General features: G+C 40.9%; 2 protein-coding genes across 6 annotated transcripts in view; both read right to left on the reverse strand.

Annotated features, from left to right (window-relative positions):
- Positions 1-2,235: 2,235 nt before the first annotated feature.
- On the reverse strand, positions 2,236-9,227 carry LOC120557464 (mucin-5AC-like). The gene is made up of 3 exons (XM_039797809.1): positions 8,816-9,227; positions 6,766-7,010; positions 2,236-4,749 (listed from the first exon to the last, which is right to left on the reverse strand). Exons 1-3 carry the CDS (start codon positions 8,832-8,834, stop codon positions 3,181-3,183), a joined length of 1,833 nt encoding a protein of 610 aa, XP_039653743.1. The 5' UTR covers positions 8,835-9,227; the 3' UTR covers positions 2,236-3,180.
- Positions 9,228-10,006: 779 nt separating this feature from the next.
- The window catches only part of dlgap4b (discs, large (Drosophila) homolog-associated protein 4b), a 125,134-nt gene continuing 109,161 nt past the window's right edge, over positions 10,007-25,979 (reverse strand). For 4 of the 5 annotated variants that reach the window (XM_039797805.1, XM_039797803.1, XM_039797804.1 and 1 more), the window contains 5 exons: positions 25,606-25,694; positions 24,111-24,598; positions 18,134-18,225; positions 15,467-15,637; positions 10,007-13,928 (listed from right to left, as the gene is read on the reverse strand). In XM_039797805.1, coding sequence (XP_039653739.1) covers positions 13,686-13,928; positions 15,467-15,637; positions 18,134-18,225; positions 24,111-24,598; positions 25,606-25,694 — 1,083 coding nt within the window. In that variant the 3' untranslated portion in view covers positions 10,007-13,685. Of the gene's footprint in view, positions 13,929-15,429; positions 15,638-18,133; positions 18,226-24,110; positions 24,599-25,605; positions 25,695-25,979 lie in introns of all 5 variants that reach the window. The other variant, XM_039797807.1, reaches the window with a different exon arrangement.

Below are 25,979 nucleotides of genomic sequence, written 5' to 3' on the forward strand. Positions count from 1 at the left end.
TCGTGATAAACTGAAGACAAAACTCATTTATCAATTTGACAAATGAAAAAAAAACAATATTTGAAAGTAATGTGAACACAATTTTAAGCAAATTGGCTAAAACATGCAACATTAGCTCAGTTCTATATATAAAGTAAGTCAGTTACATTTCCTGTGGCCAGTGCAGCGGTTACTTTAATAAGGTAAACTGCTTTCATGGGATATGTGGCTGAACATATAGTCTTTCCAAGAAAACAGGTACATTCCACACTCAATTATCTGCTCATCGAAAATATAAATTTTCTGCTTTAAAAAAAAAAAAAATAAAAAAAAAAATAAAAATAAACTCCCATTACTAAATATCAGTTTCTGAATTATCATTGAGAATAACTTTAAAAAAAAAACACACTTACTCCCCTGGAAAAAAAAATAACCAAAACAGTAGATCCGTGAGGTAATGTTGTGCCCCCTTAGGCCTTTTTCACAGCACACATTTTGACTTCTTGTAGTAGAAAAGGACAGTTAACATTAACACTGCCTCTTTTCTATGAAAGTGTCCCAGTAATTGGTGACAGTGAGAACAGAAGGCACAATACCAGGAACCTACGATGACTAAATGTTTCCCATGAAAAGGTTATCGTAAGAAGGTAATTGAGGAAACGTTTTTTCATGACGACGCAATTTGGTTAATCTCACAAAATACAAACTACACAACAAAAGACTAGAATAAATGGCATTTATAAAAAACTGAACTTTTATTCCTTTGAAATGCTTATACAAAACACACATTTAAAGTTTAAGGCATATATTGCACAGACTATTGAGAAATTGTTTTTAATATTAAAAAAAAAGAAAAGAAAAAAGGGACATGTCCCTCAGTTGTAGGTTTAAGGCACAGCAGCCAGTCAGTCATACTGCCAACGGTCGTCATGATTCTAAAACATGAAAACATTGTTGAATGCATTTGGCTGTAAAGAAACAGTTTGAGATAAAGTTCATGCCAATAGAAACCAAAAAAAACATGACCTTGGGAAATATTTACATGCATCACATTGTCTGATAGGAGCATCATTTTGCATCTAAAAATCACATATGAACCTTGCTATAAAATACCTGCCTGCCTAATCTTTAGCCAGCCATTTCCAGTATCTCAACCGATAAGGTGTTGTCACAGTGGCATGATGTAGTATGAACAATAAAAATATTACTTTAATACTTAGTATTCTACAAATGACCCAAGTCTTGACAGGACCTGTGTAAATTGAGGTATAAATGCACATCTGTCTAATGATGTGTTGTCTAGTCTACCTGTAACCAAATAAAATAAACTAAAACTCCTGACATCCACATAGTATTACTGGCAGTGAGGGACAAAAAGAGAAGGGAAAATACAAGAGGACAGTCTATATCTGCCATTAACAAGAATGTTTTTCTGGGAGGATGGATCAGTGCTCTGACCTCAGACTTTCGCCTGTCTTCTCCAGCTTCTTGCATATGTAAAATGTAACCGTTTTGAACTACACACAGCTCAATGACACTGGTAAACATGACAGTATTGAAGAATTGATGCACATCCTGCTATAGTATCATTCACACAGGAACCTTTCCACATACTGTTAATAGATGCCTAGATGGCATTAAGCCATATATTATGGTTTATGCTACAACAGTTTCATGGAAACTACAGCTTCGTGAATGATTAGAAACTCTATAGAAACCATTTCTAAACACAGGTGGAAAGCACTGATGAGGAAAAAAAAAACAACTTGATTTGGTATGCCATTGTACCCCCCTGGGTAGAAAACCCCCAGCAAATGCCAGCTATTTTAATACAGCTGCAACATTTTCTTTGAAGAGACACTATACACGTCAACTAATCTTTCCCCTAGGAAGAAGTTTGAAATAAATTTTCCAAATCATAAGGCCCCAAATCGGGATAAATTTATCTATCCCCCCAAATAGGAGAATCCAATGTTTAAAGTGTTTTGCACCACAAAAGATAAGGCGCCAAGCCTTGCGGCAATTGTAATGTTTCAGTCCAGGCGCGGCAAGAGCTTGATGTCATCAGATCACCTAGCTGCGCAACTCTCCACCGAAATGGATTTCAGTAACAGATACAATGTGATCCTCTCCCCTTCATCCTATATCCACTGCCCTCCCGCTCAACAACAAATCACTGAAGAAGAAAGGAGGGGGAGGAAAAACCCCCAAAAAACACACACAACCGATCAAGGTTGCATAAAGTAACATTTCTGCTTTCAGCAAAAACAAGAAAATACGGCTCGTTTTTATAGATTGGAAATTGCAAACAAAGAAACATGTGGTACTTGACAGCATGTGTTGAGTGGTTGAGATGAACATTCATGAGGGCCAATGAATACCCTTAGCTATAAAAAGACAGGAAGAAGGGGGTGGGGGGGTGATGGAGACAGACACATTTGGGCAAGTCATTCAGTCAGACTTGCTGCAGTACAATCAATTTCCCTGTCAGCTCATCTCAAGAAAAATATATAGGGGGAATGTAGTGTAGTAAATAACAGACTAAATTCTTGAAGAAAGGGAAAAAAAAATTCTGTTATTACTATAGAGGACTTTGATGTCGTTGCTGTGCGTGGAAAAAACAAATAAACTCATATCCTCCTTTATAGCCTGAAGGGAAATTGATGATCGTCAGCCTAGCCAATCCTATCAATGACTTTTGTACATTCAATAAAGTCCAGTACTGCTACTGAGGAGCTAACATGCTGGTCCTGAAAATGACAGATTGACATTTTGTACAATTAAGGGATATTTCCTCATTTCATAAAATTGTAACATGGAAAGAGATTTGAAATTGGCATCAAAAGCTTTGTACAATACATTTACTCTGCACTGAGGAAAGGTTCTTTCTAGAAAATACATCAAAGAGTTCTTACCGGCAGGTGCCTCCATCAAGAACAGGATATTTAACAATAAAAGGTTGCTTGAAACAGCAAGTCTCTAACACCGCATGTTCGATAGTTTATTTTGTCCCAGTTCATACATCTGATCTCATTCCCTGTATTCTGCAGGCACAGGCGTTAACGATAAAAGGGGACTGGTGATGAAGATACATTCTCCTATATACAGTGTTGTCCAGCCAACAGCAATGTTTGGCCCCTTTCCTCCCCAGATATACATATATATTTATAATTAAAAAAAAAAAAATCCAACTTCCAGCTCCTAGTTCACAGTTTCACTCACTGTGTGCAGGCTGTGCTGCGGGCCCCACACTGTGGTAATGGGGGCCTTTACCACTTGAAGAGAACTGGGTTGCCTAGTATCAGCATGGACCATGCTCCAAACACTGGGCACCACTGCTGAATTCCTCGGTGCACTAGGAATACTGCTACTGCTGGTGGAGGAAGGCTGAAGAGAAGCAGTGAGGTGGGAAGCCAGGCCGAGAAGAGGCGTAATTGTTGGCATAGAAGAGGATGTTGGGGCTGAAGCTGGGCGAGGAGTTGGAGTTTGGGCAGAGGCAAAGACTGGGTTGTGAACAGGGGATGGACAGGACGCTGCAGTAGAAACAGGTGATAGACATGGAACAGTGACTGGGATTATGGGAGATTTGTTGAATGGCAGGTAAAGTGGGACACCTCTGGGGTCTGTGAAAGAGGAGACAGCTGGAGAAGGAGCAGCTGAAACCAGCGCTACAGTGTGGGATGAAGCTTGGCTTGGGGCAGTGACAGAAGCGGGACTTGTGGCCGAGACAAAGACTGGTGATGGCAGCGAGACCGGTCTTGTAGCTGCAACTGAGCTGAAGGCTGCAGCCGATGATGAAGCTGGGGTGATGACTGGAGCAGCAGCTGGTTTCTGAGAATTTGGCTGTCCTAAAACTGAGGCAGACGCTGGCACTGCGGTTGGCAGATGGGCTGGGATGAGTGGAGGTTGGTTTGGGCCGGAGGCTCTGGCAGTGTCCTTCTCCAAGGGGCTCCAGATTACTTTATTCATCAGGAGAGGAGACAGCCTCGGGGCTGAGACCAAGGCGGGAGCTGTGACTGGTACAGAGGCTGCTAAAGACAAAGGCACTGGAGTAGTTACTGAAGTTACAGCAGACACTTGAACAGCCATAGCCTTCTCCATCAGACTCTGCACCTGGGAAGGATCCATGACTTGTTGGCTGTCCTCTGGAGGCGGCGTGGGTCCTAGGTCACTGCTATACGCACTGCACTGTGCCTCCACTAGTTCAGTCTTTCCAGCCTCTGTAGGTCTGTTCTGGCTCTCCTGGAGCCTCTTCAGGTTCTCCTGCTCTGCTGCCCTCTGCAGAGCAGCGTCGACCAGGAGCCTCAAGTCGCTGAAGTCCTGGGTAGGGAACAGCTCAGGAGGAGTTGGGGGAGGCGTGTTGAAGAGGCCACTGGTGGGGCTAGCTGCCATTGTTGTGCTGGTGAGACAAAACATATTTGCCCCCTGTTCCTCCGCTTCCCTCAGCAGACTTTGTGTGTCCAGCTTCATGAGCGCCTGGACCGACCCTTCCTTGCCAGGGTAGCCTGCTCCTGTCAGAATAGCGGTCGCTGTGCTCCCAAGAAGGCTGAGGTCCAACGTAGGGCCAGAGCGGATGACAGACGGGCGTTGCTGAGATGAGGTGGTGGAAGAGTTGCTTTCTGGAGAGCTGGCTCCACCTCCATTAGACGAGTGGCCTTCACTTTTACCACCAACCTTCCGGGAAATTGTGAACTTTGTGGGATCTTTGCCATCCTTGCGAAGCAGGTCAGGGAGGAGGCGGCGACGTGCATTGATGAACCAGTTACATATCTGGGAAAAGAGAAAGAAATTTTTGCAACAGAACCAATACTGGTTGTTTACATTGATTTCTTTTGGAGGGGCTGTGTGGATATTACTGCAACATTTTGATGAAAGATTGTTTTACTCGCCAGCCTCAGACACTCTGTTAGCTGGATTCATAACTCAACCCCAGCATCACATTCAAGATCTAAAAATGATCTGATGCCTGGGATTTAAACAACCACCTACACTAGGGCTGCTCGATTATGGAACAAACTAATCAATTATTTAGGTCAAAATTGAAATCACGACACAATTACTCGTTAACTTCTGGAAAGATGTTGCAATTATTGAACTTAAAACAGTGGAAAAAGTACACACACACACACTATTTAAACTATTTTTTCATTCAGAACACGAGAAAATAAGAGTTTACTTGCAAAACGTAATGAGCTAAATAATAGTTTCGATTATTCTGTTTTTGTGATCATTGGAAGCCACAATCACGATTAAGTTTCAATTAATTGCACAGCCCTAACCTACACATCTACATGAGGCCTTGCTTACCCCCTCTAGTGGTACAGCCTCCTACACAAGGAAGAAAGAGTGAGACAGACAGATGAGAGCCCTCAAACAGCTGGCAATAATGAAGGTCTGAGCTCAAATATGCTGAGCCACAGAGAAGACAGCCAAAGTGAGCAGACTACATTAGAAACTCTGCTGCCTCATGCAGATTTTTAATATCTTCTCTAATGCTGACTGTTTGGGCTAGGGATGCCACGGTGAGGAATTCTTCCCACGAGTTAATAAACCCATGACAACACCGGTGTTACCAATTACGCCATAAACGCACTACGGCTGCGTCTGGCCTCTCTGATCAAGCTTTTGCTGCGCAGCTCATTTTGGCAGCCGACTGGTTGAGACAGGAGGTGGAAACACCACAAGGCACTGCCCGCTTCCCTTCCACACCCATGCTAACCATTGACTGTATATAAATGTGATTTTTACAATTTGGCTATTCAGACAGCGACACAGAGCTCCGCAGTCACCTCGTTGTCAGTTTTCGTCACAAGCAAATCTGGCAAAAAACCAAAAAAACAAAAACAAACACCGATTCCATCCATTTGGATTAGCCGACATCAGGAACTACCAAGATGGCGACTGCCAGAGCCACCAGGAGCCCTATGGGTGACGTCACAGAGACTACATCCATTACTACGGTCCACTTTTTATACAGACCCATTTTTTAATCTACGAGCGGAACAGACATTTGGGGCCACTGATTAAAATAAATAAATAAAACTAAAATGGGGGTTCCTTCTATAAAAAGCAAAAAGACCATGAAAATTACAAGGAATGTAATTGGCGCATGTCCAACCACATTAACACCGACTAACGCAGCAAGCCTTAATTTGTGCGTGCCTGTGTGTTGAGAGGCAAAGGGGAAACGTCTACTACTGATGCAATGAAGCGAAAAGGGAAGCCTGGGAAAGTCTCATTCTCAGTGTGGTAGTGTCATTTTGCTTTCACTTGTTCACTGGGTTGGTTGAGATGCTGGTGACAAGTGTTGGTAAAAATTACTAATCACAAAAGCAGATACCAGAAGAGTAAGAATCATGTAACAACCTTTGTGTGCAGCATTAGACTTTATTTTGAGTCTGATGTGCAGGTCTCGGGCAGCCTTTTGTGCTAAAAGTTAAATAATTTAATGATTTGATCTGCATATGGGCATTACAAAACAGTTGTAAAATTTATATTCAGTGTCAAAGCAACCTTAATGAAATTTACAGCACTGCTTGTTACAATGTCAAAAAAAACAACCAAAAATGAATTTAGTGAAACCTGTTAGTTTGGATTTATATGTACAATTAATCAGACAAATGGAAAGGCCAGTGAAGACCAATGAAAAGTTTGTCACACATCAGAAACTATAAAATCCAGAAGGGGCAGAAACAAGTGTATACCACAAGTGTAATTTCCTCTGGCAAGTGCAGCGCGTTTCTGGGAGAGAGAAAAAAAATAAAAGAATAAAAATGTACTCCTCACCTGCAGCACAGAGAGGTCAGTCTGGCCTGACAGACTGAGTTTCTCCTGCTCTGACGGGTAGGCGTTGAAGCGGTGCTCGTACAGCCAGCTCCGCAGAATCTGCACCGCCTCCTTGGGCAGGTTGCCGCGGCGACGGCGCTTCCCAAAGAGCCCCCTTCCTGACAGGTCGAGCGGGGAGCCGTCATCACTGTCCGAGACAGCCGAGGAGTGCTCATGCTCCAGGAGATGCTGCTCTTCTTCTAGAGCTGAAGAAGGGATGCACAGTTGTCAGTCACGTTCACCATTAGCCAGTTAGCCAACATGTTTACATAAAATCTGCTAGTCTGCTAGGAAGGGAGAAGATCACATTTAGTGAAATAAATAGTGTAATCCACTTTTATGCACAAAATGAAATGTAAACCACTCCTTCACGATACTAGGAGCCATGTTAGCAGACTGGGCAAAAGAAGCGGTCTGCACCGATTTGGCTTTGAGCAGTGCAACAAGTGCACAAACCTCAGTTACTTTTAACCTCCCAATTTTACCCAATTTAAAGTGAGGATCAGAAAAGTATCGTGGCCTGAACATGTAAACAACAGCTTAGAGGTTTAAACTTTGATGTGGGATTTTTGTCAGTCTATGGTTGGCCACTGGAGAGAATCTCCCCTCAAAATGGAGCATGGCTGATCCCAGGGGTGGGACACAGAATGCAGTAAATGTCTTTCTCTGGGGCTGGCTGAAACCTGACCCCCGGGGCAGCGCCTGTCTTCACAAAGAAGATTGTGTGCATATCAACATCACAGTAGCCAGTGGCCCAGGAACCTATTGACCATGCAAAAGAGGTTGTTTTCACCTCATGCCACTTTGGCTCAAGACTGCTAGAGTAGCTGACAAATCTTTTGAATTCTGCATTCCTCGACAATGAGGGAAGTCCTAAACCAAATAAGAAAAGTGTGTGTGTGTGTGTGTGTGTGTGTGTGTGTGTGTGTGTGTGTGTGTGTGTGTGTGTGTGTGTGTGTGTGTGTGTACAAAAACCTACAAATTCAGTGCATTTTCACCCCAATTTCTGTAACCGCTTCCACTGGCACCTAAAATATTGTGTTACAGCAGGCCTGGACATTTGACTATCCCTTTTGATATTTATGTCACAATTTATCCTTAAAATCATTAAATGATTCAAACCAGTCTCCCATTCATTAGCCACATTCATGCTTGACAGACATCTCCGGTTATCCTACTTCTAATAAGACAGAAATGATATGGCCCACAACAAAGTTGCATTCCCTTAACTCGCCGGAATCATTGGACAGATATGAGGATTTTCCATGGGCTTTCAAAAAACAGCCAAGACATAACAGGTTAGCTTGTTGCATGAATGTTATGTCACATAAGCAACATCTCAAAGGCAGTCAAACTGACCCAGCTTTGTTTATCAAATGTCTACCTACAAGTTGTTAAATATGTGCCCCTGGGAAAGTGGTGCTAGTATTTTTATTTTATTTTTTTATTTATATTCTTTAAAAACAATTGGGCCAAATGGTCCTCCGGGCAAAAGTTTGAAAACTCCGTTAACTAACTTCAAAAACACACTCACTTCAAGGTAAGGATTTGAATCTGACCGTTAGTAAAGCCAGTCAACTAACGTTAACGTTACACACCAAACATCAACTTCGGAGACCAGCTCGCTTTGCCAAAGTGATACCGTCATTACGTACTGTTAAATGATAAACACTAAAAGCCTCTCGAATAATGCTGAATGTTACATTCAAACATGACAAACAGAGGAGCTACTCGGTAAATTAGCCATCTGGAGCGCACAAAGGAGACAGGCAGGAAAGCACAGCGTCCCGCATGTCACGCCGCCAGATGGACACCATGCCTGCCTCCAGAGATAACTAGCTGGCTAGCTGTCCCTCCAAATTTGAGCACAAACACACGCTACATTTGCTCGCAACAAAAAGCCTGCATACCAGACAAAACCAACAGCAAAGACACTGGCTCGCAGACAGACACTTTGTGGGTTATAAACGTGAATGGCAAGGATAAAAAACACGACGCGAGTGCCGCTCACCTCGTTTGAATGCTTTCATTCTTTGTTGATGGTTTGCCTGAAAACACGCAGCTGTCCAAGTTGCTTGCTGTACAAAGCGTGCCCGGGAGCCAAACGATGGTTGACACAACGGTACTTTCTTCCAAGAAGCTGAAGGTGTTGCGCTTTTTCATCGACTTAAATACCTCGAGAGAGAGTCCGTTTCCATCGTACTCCTCGCTTTCTGCCAAAAAAAATGTTTTCTGTTTTGTGTGGCTTGTTCCTTTTACCTGCACGCAGCAGCGCCAGCTCTTTGCCAATCTTGACAGTCGCAGCTGAAATGATCCCGCCTTATCAACAGCTGTCGGCCAATCATGGACCTCTATTGCGCCTCTTGGGCAGCCGTTAGCCAATCACGGCGCTCCGCCAGACAACAGACGGGCTACGTGACTGACGGGAGAACCATTTCATTCAGAGCAGTCATTGAAACAAAGTGTTATTTTCTCGGTCGCGGTTGAAACCCCAGTGTTACGTCGACATAAGCATGTATATTTAGCCGTACTTATCTTTCATAACCTTTGTGGTCGTCTTTATTTTTGTGTGCGTGGGGCAGCTACATTGTGGAGAGCGTTTACGTAACGTTCAGCAAAATGTTCTTGTTACATAAATCATAAGCGTCGACTGGTAACCGCATTGACTATTACATAACACAATAACGAAGTTATTTCGATTCACACTGAATAGTCATAAAATTATGTGAAATGTAGGCTACACACTCACATTCTACTGTTGGTTTGTCTCCAGGCGTGTGAGGCTAATATGTGATGAAAGCTATTTGATTCCTCAAAGCCTCTGGGAGATTCTCCAGGCCAAATGAGCGGGAGAGTTCAGATTTTAAGGCTTGCCTTAAAATCTGAACTCTCCTGCTATAGCATCATGCAAAACTGCAATCTACCTGTTGTAAGCAACCTTGAGTGTTATACACATAACAAATAGCGTTACTTTACGTTACTGTCTCTGCCCTGAGGCTGAAAAGAAGAGGGCAAAGCATATTGACACAGATTTGAAGTAATAAATCTTAACCAGCAGGTTTTAAAAAACAATAACAAACAATATGCATTATTGCATCTCTGAAAATAGTCTTTGAAAGAGAATTGACAGCCACAAACGGAATCATCTTGTCTTAAAGGTCAGCAAACGGCTTCAAAACAGTAAGCAAATACAGCCATGGTGAACTTTTTGAGAAAGTATTGTGTGCATTTTATTGAATGTTACATCTCTCTATTATACATTTGAACAACCTTGAAATAGTATAAATAGATCTACAGCATTGTAAAAGATGAAGATTTTCAGTCTGGTCTATTTACAGAAAAACAACAGCAGGAGAAATGCAAGATTATTATTTTTAATTTATAATTTGAAAGAACCAAATCTTTTTCCCCTCAGTCCTAGAATGCAGAAAAATACATAAAACAATCTTAAAGGGTAGCTAAACTGTATATATATGTGTGATGTAAAACCCATTTTTAGAGGAAGAAAGTAAAAACCGAAAAGGTACATTAGTATCACAGAACATATAGTACAATTTGGCCCATAGCCACATTGTAAATAATGATTTATTTTTTTCTTGCTTAACATTAAATTTTTTTTCTCCGCATTTATGGATAAGATATTCTACCAACTTCACTATTGTGGTTGAAGGAGGCACACTAAAGAGTGCAGCTGAATATAAGCTTGACCAAAACAGACCGCTGCTTAAGCAAATGCTGATAGAATGACAGTTCTGACTTGGGCGAAATCCTTCAAACCTATATGGGGGGCCATTATCACCCTCTAATCAATGGTTTTACAACAACGAACCCCCCCCCCCCACAGTGCAGCTGTTTGGATCATGGATAACCCTACCCAGGAAATAGATCTAGGTGTGCCCAAGTGATATCTGTGTATTGGAGGCAAGCCTTGTTTAAATGTATGAGATGAGCTCTCTTTAAGTAGGTCACTGACATCTCTTGGCATTTTACACATCCAAGTTTAAGCGGGCTGGAAAAGCATTGCCTTTCAGTTTGTGAAGGTTAGATCATAGAACAACTTTCTCTGTGTTCATGCCCTCCTTCCCTCAGCATACTTGAGATGCCACATTGTGTTTGATGTGTTTTTTTTTTTTGTGTGAGGAAGGGTGACAGCAGGGTTCGGGCCTAAACGTGTCAAATGAAAAAAAAGAAAAAAAGGAAATGATATGTTATGGAAGTGTTTTAAATGTTAAAAATATTCTGGCAGTGGTTGCATATGGGAAAGAGATTTAAATCTAATTGTTGCAATATATCGCCTTCAAGCTACGCTGTTTACACAAAAATCTTCCTCTTGAGACGTGTTCATTCTCTTCCATGACAAAGATAATACAAAATGTGTCAATAACAATCTGTCTGAAAACTGGTAGACACCTTAAAACAACTTGTCAGACACAACTTTTTCCTGGCAGTCAGAAATCAAATCAAGCCAACGACTGAGTTCAAGTCACACAAAAGGCCTTCAGGTGTTAACGATGCTATCCACCCCACTAAAAACAGGGGGGGTGAGGGGCAATGACAGCCACCAGGGAACCGACTATTGACACCCCTGAGCCATTTTCAAAGCTGAGAGTCATCCCCAGCCAGCAAACACAACAGGCAAACAAAAGGCCCGCCATCAAGAGAAAGCTCTTGTCAAGATAGAGAGAGAATGGTGGTCATCAGGCTATTCTAATTCAAAGCCTTAGGCTGCATTTTTGGGTCACAGTAGGCGTGAAAGAGGCATTGCAGCAGCCAAAGCAATGCTCTTGTAATAGTTTACATAACTAATTAGGAAAGGGAAGTTAGATTTGCTTAGCATTCGGAAGAAACCAAGGCAAGCAACTGTGGTTGATGTAAGCATGTCAGGGTTGGCTTTGTGGTTGCATGTGTACTTCTAGAGTGAAATTCTAAAGTGTGTCTACGTGAATGACTCATAAACCAAGAGGCCTCTTTGTTTTGGGAACTGGCTTCAAACAACAGAGGAGTCTGCAAATATGTGTAATCCCCACAATGGATCCTCTTAATGCAAAACAGGGCAAGACTGAACATTGTCTTATAATGTGAATGCCTCTTGCTTTGCATGCATACAGCATACTACAATGTACTGTATCTTGGATTGAAAATTAACCACTGTTGCCCTCTAGAGGTAAGAAATTAAACATTTCACGATGTCAGTTCCCTGGCTGAGAAGGGGAAAGGTCCAGGTCGTGAAGCTCCTAAGCAATATTACGTTGTAATGACGGGCAGTTCTGGTTAAGCTTCTGGGCATGTGCCTATCCAAACATTAAACCTGTGATACATGCGGTGCTGTGGCTACACTCCACTCTATTTTCACAGTAAGCGCTGTTACTGTTGAGCTCCCTGCTGCTGACATTTAAATTTGTCAGATGAATTTGAAACGGTGAATCCATCTTTGGCTTATTCAGTCTTCCATAAAAAAACAAAAACAAAAGCAAGTAGAATTTAATAAATGATGAAAACACATTGACTAATGTATTTAATGATTTAATTAAATATCTTTTCTTTGAATAAAAAAGTGCAGGTACTTCAATGAGGGGAAACAATAATGGTTTCAAAGAACTAAGATTGACTTTGTTGAGTGATGGAAGGCAAAATAAATCAAAAATAATTACAGAAACATAGTATAAAACGACAGCAAGACATGTCCTAATGTGTGTCTCCACAAACAATAACGCAATATTATCCAGCTTGCTGCTGAGCTACTTCAATAAAAGCCCTAGATTCATTCGAGATGTATGAGTTGAATGCTAAGTGAGGTTAATAAAAGCACTTAAAGAAGCATTAAACAGATGGAACAAAAATCCTGACTGAAATATCCACGCATCTGCAGTTAGAGCACAAACATGAAAAGCAAAGTTAATGGGACAGGGAGAAGCAAGAGATTTAAAAAGAGTTGAGTTTTTCCTCCCAAAGAAAATTATATTCAGTAATATTGTGGCCACTGATGTTCTGACTGAAAGAGAGATCTTCATGCTGTCATCATTATTATGATCCATTCTCATTAAAAATAATTAAGAAACTAAACTTTAAAGATTCTCACCAGTGTTTAAAATCTTTGACACAAGAACATTTTGTAGGACACACAATTGTTAGGAACTATATAAATACCCCTTCAAATCTGACTTTCAATTTCATCATTCCAAAAATATTCATAATAACTAGATCTAAATGGATTTTTATACAAAACAAAGGATGAGTAAACAAATAAATACAAGGAAGACGTACATAGGTGTGAGTTTGTAGTGTGTGAGTGCAGTGCTTGTGGCCACAAGGCGGTGTTGTGCAAAGCTACAAGATGGCCAATGATCTGGGAAGAGAGGACGACGATGGGAGACAGAAGAGCATTAATGTTTGCCTTCTGTCCACTTAATAGATCTTATAGCCAAGATAGAGGAACGTTTAAAACAGTCTTTGTATAGATACTTTAGGATATAATTGTCATAATAACAATACTTTAAATAGCAATTTTATGATATCAGGAGTAATAACAAGAAATGACAAAGTTTATCAGCTGAGGTTTTCAATGGCAGCCTCAAATGAGGAGTCTCCTGCTTCATAGTCTGTTGAGTCTACAAAAGGTCAATTTTTCATTTTCTGTTTTGTTAAATAAGTGTCTGATGCCACCAGGACCAGCCTATAACTGTATGAGTGTGTGAAAAATGCCCAAATCTACTCCCACCCCAATCTCTGGGAATTTGATGTCTCCTCCCCCATCCATCCATCTTTACTCAGCTCATTTGTATTGCAAAAGTTTTCCTCTCTTTCCCCCTCCCCCCAGGTATTTAAGTGACACCTATCTGTCCTTTGATCCGATCCTATTTCCTTCCCTCTCAGTGTCTCTCTCAGAGGCGAGTCTGGGCCTCTGGGACATAGATTTCGATGCTGTCCGCGCTCTCTGTGGCGGAGTTCTGGCGAAACGAGGCAGCCTTTTTAGCAGCCAGTAGACGCTTGCGTGCCTCGTGTCTCTGCTTCTCTGCTGAGGCCGAAGAAGAGGTGGATGAGGAGTCTGCACTCTTCTCACGGCCCAGCGACGGTCGTCCCTTACCGGGCTTCTTTGACGCTGGAGCGGCCTCCTTCTCCCCGTCCTGCAGTGTTAAAAGTGATGGAACATGACAGACAGAGGAGGAGAGAGGGAGAGAGAGCAATGTGCGAAAGGAGGAGAAAACACAGATACAAGACAGTGAGAGAGTGTAATATGGAAACTGTCTTCAAGACGTTCTATTGGTCTAGGCAGCTTTGGCAGACAGGACTTTGACAAAGACATTATGACACTGCCGACTGTTTTCGTGACCGCTTGGGTAACACTTTATAATAGGCATCACTAATAAATGGTAAATTGATAGTTGAATAAACTTTAGATATTTTACTGTTAACAATGAAATGATAATTAAGGTTTCCTAAATATTGGTAATTTGTTATTTTAAAAAGGTTATTATTGCACACATTACATTTTATATATTATATTAAGTATTTGTTAATGGTTACCAAATTATTGAAATAAGAAATAAACATGTTTTGGATGGCCATTACACAATTGCAACTGATGATTATAATACTTTGTGAATGGTTAATAAATACTTGCAAAGTTTGTACTTGTAAAACATCTATAAACATTTGGATAGCTATTATCAGTGCACAAATAATCAAATAATTATCTTTTTTATAGATCACCAAAAAGAGATATAATGGGGCCAAAATAATGTCACTTGATGGTTTATAAACTAGTTATTAATCATTAATTATCAGTTGCAACTTTAAAATATCCATCCAAATGCTGCTTATAGATGGTTTACAAAACAACTGACAAAGTATTAACTATATACATTTTACATTACACTAAATTAATGACACTTTCATTTTTTATTAACAGTAACATAACTAATTATTAAGTTTAATTAACTATACATTTTCAATTTATTAATGATGTTATTATAAAGTGTTACCAAAGCAGTAAATAACATTTAGTGGTTTTGGGTGATAAACAGAAAAACACACAAATAGACAACTGGAAAAACAGGAACAAACATTAAGAAAAAAACAGTCATTTATATGAAAATTTTTTAAGACATGAAATGGTTACATGAATTGATGGCCAGATTGGATCAGTGTTAAAGCACAATAAAGGGATCACAAGACACACAGTGAATGCATTAGCATTGCAGAACAACATATTGTGAAGCAAGAGCACCTCAGCTACAGATACATAAACTTGAAACACACGCACACACAAATATATAAAGACAAACCAGAGAGAAAAAATGACAGACACACAAACACAAGTCAAAACATTCTGTCACAGGAGCCAGTGCATCACATTAGCCATGCACCACTGTAACCAACACATCAGTAAGTAACACATGCATGCTCAAAGCAGGGCTTTACATTTAAAAACACACCAACGACAGCCCTCTTTGAGATGAATTGTTTCATGCATGCCTAAGGGGATCTCTCTGGGCCCTTTGTATTTAACAGGGAGGCCCTATTAGAGTTCATCCCACACAAGGGGAAGAAGGTAAAAAAAAAGAGTGGGAGAAATGGTGGTGGTGGTGGTGGGAGGAGAGAGGCCGGTTTCGGCGGCTTTCCTACCCCAGCCAGGGCACTGGGCAGCAGGGGTGGGAAGTACCTTCCGCTCAGGGGGCGACTGGGCAGCCGCAGACGGCATTGGCTGCCAGTCATTGGACTTGAGATGGTAGAGCTCATCGAACTTGAGGCTGATGTCCTCAATGGAGAGCTGCAGCAGGTCCCAGAAACCTGCCAGGTCCTGGGCTGTGGCCCGTGGGTTGGCATTCACATTCTGACCAAAAGAGGAAGAGGGAAATGAAAATGAAAGAACAATCAAAGAATGGTGAGGAGAGAGGACACAGTCAGCGTTGTAGTGTAGAATGTATGAAATACATATGAATGATTTCGTAAAAACTGAACAAAACTATTTTCACCCAAGCCAGTATCTAGTGCAAACTAATGCCGTATCTTTGAAAGTGAACTGTGTTATAATGGCCTTTTTATTCTGCTATTTCTAGGGTTTGGTATAGGCCATCCTTCTTGTCCAGCATTACATCCAGCTGTGAATAAACTAGTCAGAGTATATATATATATATATATATATATATATATATACACACACACACACAACTTTATTTGAGAAGATTTGGCAATGAAAACTAGGCTATATTTGTAAAAATACTTTTGTCCTAGATGTGTCCACAATGTAAGAATCAGGGCGGTTGGTGGGGTATCTGTGGGTCAGCTTTTGTGGGTCACCACCACTCAAATTCTCCATCCCAGTTTTTTGGTGGTCCTGGTTTGAAAATAGTGTTTTTTCTCATCTTCACATCCAATCTGCTAATGCAACTTAAGCAGCCGAGCCAATGTGAAAAGGTTGGTGCCACTACAGACAGAGAAGCTAAAATCAGGCCAAAAGTGACTCGGTACGGATTTCATTCTATTCAAAGTTGTTCAGGTACCAATATTGGAAATGCTTCCGATACTGCCTAAAATGCTGGGATTAGTATTGGCGAGTATGCGGGTCTATACAAGATCTGATACCACTTAATTTAGCCCTGAAAAAAAAAGTTTATTTATGTGCTTTTTCTGTTATGACTGAACAACATGAGACAACATTCCCCGGGCCAGACTCAAACCAGGGAAGTTGCAGTTCATGATCAGTGCCTCACATCCTCAGACCATCAGAGTGCCCCCGGGCAGCTTATTACTGTATTACACCTCTGAATTGCAAATACTTACATAGTGTACCTGTCATTTGGTGCTGCTCTTTCCATATTCATCACTAGAGGGAGCCATTTTACAGCTCAATTCTTTTGTCTAGCTGAATTCCAGACCAAAATAAAGGATTGCAACAGAGCTTTGTCCTTTTCAAAAACATGAACCTGAAAATGCTATAAATGCTTCACATAGCCAAGTAAAATAAGCCAGAGCACGTTGAGCCAGAGAAATACAAAAGGGACATTACATTTTGGACAGGTCAACAAAAAAATACAATCATTCAGGATCCAGTCTCACATAAAGATTAAAACTAACAGACTAAACACCTCACTTGTTTACAAACAATGTTTTTTCTATCTATCTATCTATCTATCTATCTATCTATCTACTATCTATCTATCTATCTATCTATCTATCTATCTAACTCAAGTAAATCCTGCTCTGACTTTTTTTCCCTCCGACACAGCCACAGTTTGTAATACTGGAGTATTACGGGCTTTTGTTTGTGTAGGCTCCACGCTATTGTTCACATTTACTGGAGAGCTACCAAATATGCATTGCGCAAAATATTATTACAAGATGTTTAATCATTGCAAAAACAGCAAGGGAAATTACACACTGATACAGATAAGAAGGCTTCGTCAGGCGACAGTATGTAACATGATATCAATGCATATGAAGCATTCATTGTTGATTTGCTTAACTAAGGCTAAATCATTTATTTACAGTGAAACCTCTATTGTGTAAACAGGACCGTATTAATGACAGCATTTAACTTTAGCTGAAAGTAGACAGTTAATGTTGCTTTCCGAATCCTCTCGCGATATGTCCTGTGGCGTTTTTTGCTACCTGACCCGAACATTATGGGCCCTGACAAAGTATCAGGCTCCATGTGTGGATTGGATTAACCCTAACCCATTTTGTTATGTACAGCTTTGGGCTCGGTTTGATTACCTTAAAATACAATCTATTTAGAAATGTATCTCTTTCCATGATGGTAGCTTCTTAAGACCATTATATTATTGTATATTGCTAAAGCATGTTACGTTAAATGTTTTGCATGTACTGTTCTGGATTTTGTTTTGAACGGTCAAGTTCAGTCAAGCTGACAAGTAAATTCTTAATTTACCAGCCATGATCATCTGGCCAATAATTGGAATTTCATATCAACCAACAAGTTTAAACAGATAGCTTATTCATTTGAGATGCTATAGTGTTATGTGCTGGTAGTTAGCTACAATGTGTATAACACCATTTCCAGTAAAACACGTCACTAGAGAGGAATGGCTTATTGGCTTATTATAAGCTCCTTGCATTTTGTGCTGGTGGGCCACCATGCCTTATTCTGTGTAGGCCTAATATGCGGTGTATCATGGCTGTTCCCAGATTAGTCAGTTTTCATCTGTGTGAAAGCCTTTACGTGTATCGAGGCAAGCATATCATGCAAAAGATAAAATAACAAAAATATAACATTGGTTTTGGTTGGACCTTCAAAAAATGTGGGTCTCAGTTTCATGTTTGTGCAGACCTGTAGAGTGGAAGCATTACAGAAAGGCCATATACACACCAAGTTTTGTTCACACAGTCCCCGAAACTGTTGGAACTTCTGGGACATAAGGAGCTGGGCACATCCTACTGCACTGCGAACCTTCCCCAGCACTGAAGAGAGAACAAAAAGCAACACAGATCCATTTTGACAACACACATTCATTTGTGACAATTTTATCTCTCTGAGGCATCCTGTTATTCCAGCTATGGATGACACAATCCCAGTCTTCTCTGCTATAGTGGTGTACACCACAACCTACGCTTATATCAAAGGTAAAGCAACAGCCTCAACTACACCAAGTGTATCGCATCAAACCTCAAATAACTCTGGTTTGATGCAAACCAAACGCAAAATGTGTTTAGTAGGGCTGTCAAACGATTATTTTTAAAAAAAATTGCAATTAATTGCTGATTTTCTATAGTTAATCGCGATTAATTGCATGTTTTATCACATGATTAAAATTCTATTATTTTGCATTTCAGAACAGTTTTTAAGTACATATTAACAATGGAAAGCAATTCTTACCAGTGTATCTTGATTGGGAATCAAATGAATGCAAGGAAAGTTACTTTATGAACTTGAAGATTTGTATGTGTTAATTATTTATTTACTGTAAACAAAAGAAAAATGTGTGAATCTGTCATTATTGCACAATTCCTCCAAGTACCTAACTACAAATCCCTATCCTTACCAGTAGGGTTGGGTATCGTTTGGGTTTTTTCCAATACCGGTGCTAAAGCGATACTTTTAAAACAGTGCCTGAACCGGTACTTTTCAATAAAGTAAAAAAAAAAATAAATAAACAAAAAGAAGGGTAGTAAACAACAGTCAGCGACTTGTTTATTGCTAAGGCCATGGTCAAAATTAAAGATTTAATAATAATGTAATAACTATAACTTATTTCACCAGTAAATTGCTGTTGAACAAAAAAAACAACCACCAGATGGGAAAAGAGTATTTTCCAATTACTGTGAATGCACCACGAGGCTACCTGTTTTAACTGAATGCACCGTGAATGCTGCGCTGCAGACCGTTGCGTCCCGGTGTTGGAATCCTCTACAGGGAAATACAGTCACACTTTGAAATGAGGCACCGAAATTTTCGTTGTTATTCGGTTTCATTACTACCGTTTATGTCGGCACCGGTGCCCTATTGGCACCGCGTTTCAGTACCCAACCCTACTTAGCAGAGTCAATATAGTGTGCAGTAACTTGATTACTCACTGACGTCCAGTGATCACCGGTTAATGAGACAGCATTTACACTTTGCAGCAGTTCCAGTTGGGCTGCTTTCTCTGTGGAGTACAGGCTGTGTGTGCGTGGTCTTCTACGATGCTGACAGGTCTGCAGTTAGTTGCCACCCACTTCGCAAGGGCTGTAGTAATTTTTTTGGATTTGGTTTCATCAACAGCTTGGCGAGTAGCACTCTCCAAAATAGTGCTTTGCCTGAGCCCACTAGCATCAACCTGAGTCACGTTAACTGTACTACTATGCTTAGCTCATAGGTGGTAGCTCAAGCTTGACGTGCTTCGGTGATATTTTAATTCGGCTTTACACAATGTGCATATGGCTTTCGACTTGTCTACGAGCCGTCCGGTAGTTTTGGAAAATAAAAAGCGCCATTCAGAATTGGGTTGCTGCTTTCTCCATCATGCCTGCAGCCTGCAGCAGAAGTTATTAGGAGGAAGTATGGCAGCTTGATGATAAGTAAAGGTGCAGCAAAGGGTCAAAATAATAGCCTGTTAGGCACGACGCGAAGCCGAGTGAAGTGTAAAATAAATAAATAAATAAATAATTAATACAAAATTAACGTGTTATGCTCAGCCCTTAATCGCATCGTGATTAACGCGTTAATGCTGACAGCGCTGGTGTTTAGACATTTAGGTGTGCTTTGCCCAACTCCACAGGATGTTTTTGACAACAGTATCCTCTTTAAAAGGCATTTAAGTTTTTTGCATGTTTTATCACATGATTAAAATACAACTATTTTGCATTTCATAACTGTTTTTATGTCTGTATTATCAATTTAAACCAATTCTTACCAGTATATCTTGATTGGGAATCAAAGGAATGAAAAGAAAGTTACTTTATTAACTTGACTTTTAGATTTGATTATTTCAAATCAAAAGATGTGCAACGAGACTGAGGTAACACAGTCAATGTTTTCAGAAATATAGCTTGCCTTTTAAAAATGTAAAAATAAATTATACAGCAAAAGTGCATGCACAAGATGTCAAAATGGTCTGCAGTTAGTTGCCACCCATTTCAAAAGAGCTTTAAAGAAAGTGCGAAAGAATCTTTGGTGCACGCGATTAACACAATTATAACACGTTGCTCTGTCTTTAATCTCATCACGATTATAGTGTTAATGCTGACAGCCCTAAGGGACTGTTCATTTTTTATTAAAAAGGAGCTACCGGAGGAGTTTCGGGATCTTTAGTCAAAATAGACTTGACCCTCCCTTTGCCAGCAATACATTTTTCTATGACCCTCCAAAATGATTGGGAAAAAGGCACGACCCTCCCCAACAATTTCTTGATGCCTTCTGTACTGGTTTGTGCTTGAGAAAGATGTACAGATAACCACTATTTTTTTTACAACCACGACTTACACAAGTTAACCTCTGCTTTCTCATCTTATACATCACACTCCACTATTATGGTGGCCATTTCAGTAGATTTAGTCACTAACATTGTTGTGGAAACACAATAATGATGGAAACTTAATGCACACTTCCAGCATTACTGCATTACTCCAAATACTAAGTTACTCCTCTAGTAAACTAGTATTCACATGAAATAAAACAATAAAACACTGAGACCATTCAACAAAGCACACTGGGTAATAACCCATATTGACAGCTGGCCCACCCAATCAGAAATTCAACACTACAGAACTTTTCCCGCTTTGGTCCCCCTACAGGTTGTCTCATTGGAACTACAACTGGAAACTTTATACATTGTCTGCCATATCATTACTATATTCACCTCTGAGACTTTTTTATGCAAGAAATCAACTATGTAGAGCTCAAATGAGGGCCGTTTTACGAAAATGGATGGCTATTGCAAATTTGGTCCGACTGTGGAGTTCAGAAGCTCCACAATCTGACGTGACAGCCGGCGGGTGCCTGCGAGGGTCGCTGGCTTGCCGCCCGGCATGTCCACCTTCACAGCCCCTGCTGTGAGCTGGCTGGAGCTCTCTCAGGAGACTCGCGGACAAGAGGCGTTTATTTCCACAAAACACACGTATCCATTATCCAAGATTAACTGTAACCTGTGGTTTTTCGAAGTTATAATGCTCCACAAGAGATTGCGGGCGTAACAAGCTCGCTGACCGGCCACAAAAGCTACTCCAAACTCGTGTTGCGATTTTTGTTGGGTCAGACCCATTTGCTAGCGATGGGGGGCCGAGACTGAGACCTCCGGTGGTCCATTCCATAATATAATATAATATAATATAATATAATATAATATATATATATATATATATATATATATATATAAAATTTACTCTAGCCTGCTGTCTGTCAGTGCCTGTCTGTTGCTGTATCAGAACTAGGACAAACATCTGCCCTTACAAAATTGGGAGTCCTATCTGATTACTGGATTGCAAAGTTATGGTAATGTGATTATAGTTTAGTGAGACCCATAGAGTACAGATTTGCATCGGATTTTGATGTGGACTACTTTATTGTAAAAAGGTCACACACATTTATTTTGAATTAAAAAAATTAATAAAAAAACATATGGGCTCACAAAGACACACAGAGCCTTGTTTATAGAGTGGTGTGCTGCTGATATGAACTGAACATCCAAAGCCTTCCTACTGTTTGTTTGTGTGCGTGTACATAAAGTGTATATTTGCGTGTGTGTGCTCATTTGCTGATGTTGGAGCACTAATCTTATCTGGAGGTTTAATCAGTTCCAGAGTAGATTTGTGTAATTCTGGGGATTACAGGCCTGCTTGTGTGTGGTAACCCCAGGTATTACCGCCTCATCTCCTCCATGCTGAGTATGTCTGATAGAGTGATTGATCTAGGGCCTGAGGCAGATCTCTATAAGAGAGCTCTGAACCACATGGTGAGGTCAGACATCAACTAGTCCCGCTTTCCAGACCATCCTCCATACGCTGCGGAGGAAGGTCTGGCTAGTCCACACAGCATTCCGGGATGGGAGAAAAACGTGCTCTGGTTAATTGGCTTTTTTTTAACCAATCACAATCATCTTGGGTGGAGCTAAGCTCCGCAAGGAGCCGCTGCAAAATAGCCTCGGGAAGGAACTGGTTTTGGTTGAACGTGTACGTGTACGTTCAAAAGTTGTTTTAGTCGTGCAACAGAAAACTCAGATTGGACAGACAGTCTAGCTAGCTCAATAGTCTCAATTTACCATGCAGAGATTTGAGGAGCAGTTAACCATAGTCCTCAGAAATCCACCAGAGAAATCCAACACAAAGAAAGCGGAAGGAAACGGACATCGGCGGATAGAGATGCATCTTGCAGAATTTCCTGCGGCACCGGAGCAATCCCGGAAGTGGAACGTCGTGGATATAGACTAGACAGCAACAGACCTCAACAGGCTCAGGATGACAGGCTCAGGATGCACGGATCATTTCAGAGGGCCTGCACATGTTGCTGCAATGCTTTGATTGTAGATTTGGCTTTGTTCTGCCATTTCTGGGCCAAATAATTAAGCTCAATTTAAGAGATTGACATTTATGCTAACCCAAGAGTAAACCTTTAGGATGTAATTGGATATATCATTGAAATAGAAACTGATCATACCATTACCGTTTTTGTTGCTCTAGCAGCTAATCAAAGTGATGGTTCGGAGTAATTTCACCCTAGGGTCCTTTGCACCATGACCTCGAGCCAAACACCCCCCCAGAAGCTTTTTTCACCTGGGTCTAACATTGGGAGAGTTAGCGTGAGTAGCGTAGAGTAGCGTTAGCCGCTGAATAGCTTAGCGCAGAGGCTAATGGATCCGAAGTGTCTCTTAACATTACCCCACTAATAATGCCCGAAATGATACCAAAGGTCTACACTAGTATATATATAGGTTATGCACTCATAAAACGATGGATTGTAAAGTTTGTAAGTACACCAGAAGTTTATGTAAATAACACTTGCCTGCTGGCTTCTGCTCTCTGCTGTTGTTGTTGCTGCTGCTGAAGATCTAGGGCGTGGACATCTACAATATTAACACCGAAAAGAGATGCAACAAAAATATTTTTAATTTAACTTTATTTTTAAAGTAAGTGCTGTAGTATAACTAGCAGGAGACAAGTAATAATTGAGTTTTGAGACATTACCTTATTTAATCATTAAATTAATAAATATGTTTGTTGCATCTCTTTCGGTGTTGTAATTTGTAGATGTCCCTAAGCACTCTTACTGCCCGGTAGTAACAGCAGCAGCAGCAGCAGCAGCAGAGAGCAGAAGCCAGCAGGCAAGTGTTATTTACATAAACTTCTGGTGTACTTACAAATTTTACAATCCATCGTTTTATGAGTGCATAACCTATTTGTACTACTGTAGACGTTTGGTATCATTTCGGGCATTATTAGTGGGGTAATGTTAAGAGACGCTTCGGATCCATTAGCCTCTGCGCTAAGCTATTCAGCTGATAACGCTACGCTAACGCTCCCAATGTTCGACCCAGGTGAAAAAAGCTTCTGGGGGGGTGTTTGGCTCGAGATCATGGTGCAAAGGACCCTAGGGTGAAATTACTCCGAACCATCACTTTAAATATCTCTTTATAATTCAATATCCTTTTGGTTATGTCATAACCAAGTCTTCCTTGCATGAGCATTAGGCATGGGAACAAAAAGGATTGGATTGTGCAATGGTTACCACAGTGTGCAAGCTGGCCAGATGAACTTGTCAAAACTTTGACACAGCAAGTTTACTGCCTCACAATACAACCTTGCCTGGAGATGGAAACTTGGAGGCAATTTAACAAAAAGACCTAGGGTTGGAACAAGTACCCTAGCATCCTTACCCTCCTCTGAGAGCTGGTTGTCTTTGGTCTCCTGCTCCATCTGCTGGCACCAGCCTTCCATGCGTCCCGTCTCGGCCTGCAGCAGCTTTAGGAACCAGTGGCCGTCTCTCCGGCACAGTGTTCCCGCTCCTCCGCTTTGGGGACAATTGCTGTTACTCCCATTGCCACTCTCCAGCCAAGGGTCTGGAGGCGGTAGGGACGAGGGGTCCAGCGCTGGGTCCAGACTTTCTGAGAAGGAGGAAGAGCTACTTCGTGTGGTGGAGCGGTTGAGGATCTGCCTGGTCGGTGGAGGTGAAGAGTTGACACCAGTAGTGTCTCCGTTGTCTAAATATTCTTGTCCAGGAGGGGAGCTCATGGATTGGCTGGCACTATTGACCATGACTTTCTTCTCAAAGTGTTTGGCGTTATTGATATGGGAGGTGACGGGGATGTCTTGTGTGTCTGAGTCGGTTTCTTGTTTTGAGGCCATGCTACTGGAGCGACTGAGCCTGAAACAAAAGGGTGAGACTGTTAAAGATGGATCTTTTGCATTTAAACAATTTTGTTTTCTTTGTTCACAGTTATGTGCACAACAGTGGACAAAGAAAACTAATTATTCAAGAACAATGTCTCATTACTGGAACAAACACACAACGCTTAGGTTCGACACTAAGTCTCTTCTGCTGGTCAATATAGATAAGTAAATAAACAGGATCGATCAGAGACTGGGCTTTGATAATAGTGCACTCAGACTGGTATCAACTGATTTCTTATCAGTGGGAGTGTAGGTTCTTGTTTTCATATGGCAAATGTAAGAATAGGCTGAACATGAATGCTGTCTGACTCAACATTATTTCCATTTCTTGTTATTACCCAGGAAATGCTTACAAGTCAGATAATGAAATATTATCAGCACTTGACCAAAAATCTTAACCCAATATTAAAAGGAGGACAAGAACAGCAGAAGACTGGGTAAGCAGCGTAGGGATTGTCACATAGCACAAATGTGTATACATCTATAAAACAACAATAGCTCACGCCAGGAATCTAACAACACCAATTAGGGATGTAACGGTACACAAAATTCACGGTTTGATATGTACCTCGGTTTTGGCGTGACAGTTTGGTATGTTTTCAGTTTTCAGTTTGGTATGTCGACTAGCATGCTACAGCTGACACAACTAGTTTGCTGCCAAATCTTTCGGTACGCTCTATTCCGTGTGTGTGAGTAGTCAAAATAAATAGACATTTTTGACGTGTTTGGGTGACAGGGAGTTCTGAACCAATGTTTCATTTGCATACCGATCTGAACGTCCTGTACCGAAACGGTTTGGGACAAACACAGGTACCGTTACAGCCCTACCACCAAAACACACAAGGATAGTTTTCAGACAAAAACATTCACGTTGCTTTCACATGTACATGGCTTCTGTAAAAGGGAAAGAATAGTCAGAGCAGTGTGTGTGGCTATAATATAAATTCCTCACGTTGTTACAAGGACAGGAAGAGGACTTACTGCCACCCGTCCTCCACCTGTACTCCGATTGACTGAAATTTGGCCAATGGCGGGGTCTCTTCTCGTGGAACTTCCTGAATACAGTCGACCTTAGAACAAATAAATAGTGAAATGAAAAAAGCACAATCACTGACCAAGTAAAAATTACGAACATTAACTCTGAAACAAAAATCTTGGCATGAATGATTTCATAGACCTCTAATTCTAGCTAGTTTTAAGTACAGTTATGCAGGGTTTTTAATTTTCCAAGGGATATACCCAATCATCAGAACAAGAAAGAAAATCTTTATTATTTTGTGCACGGTTTATAAAATGTCACGATTGTTACCCTGACTGAGTTCTGTTAATGCGCAGGGTCAGCAAAATGTAGAATA

The sequence above is a fragment of the Perca fluviatilis genome, chromosome 4, assembly GCF_010015445.1.
Source record: "Perca fluviatilis chromosome 4, GENO_Pfluv_1.0, whole genome shotgun sequence".
NCBI classification, from domain to species: domain Eukaryota; kingdom Metazoa; phylum Chordata; class Actinopteri; order Perciformes; family Percidae; genus Perca; species Perca fluviatilis.

Bases quoted from the DNA above. Each gene is read 5' to 3' on its own strand.
- LOC120557464 (XM_039797809.1), bottom strand. The intron at 4,750-6,765 runs GTGAGGAGTACA...CTCTTTTCCCAG, and splicing joins CTGACCTCTCTGTGCTGCAG to ATATGTAACTGGTTCATCAA.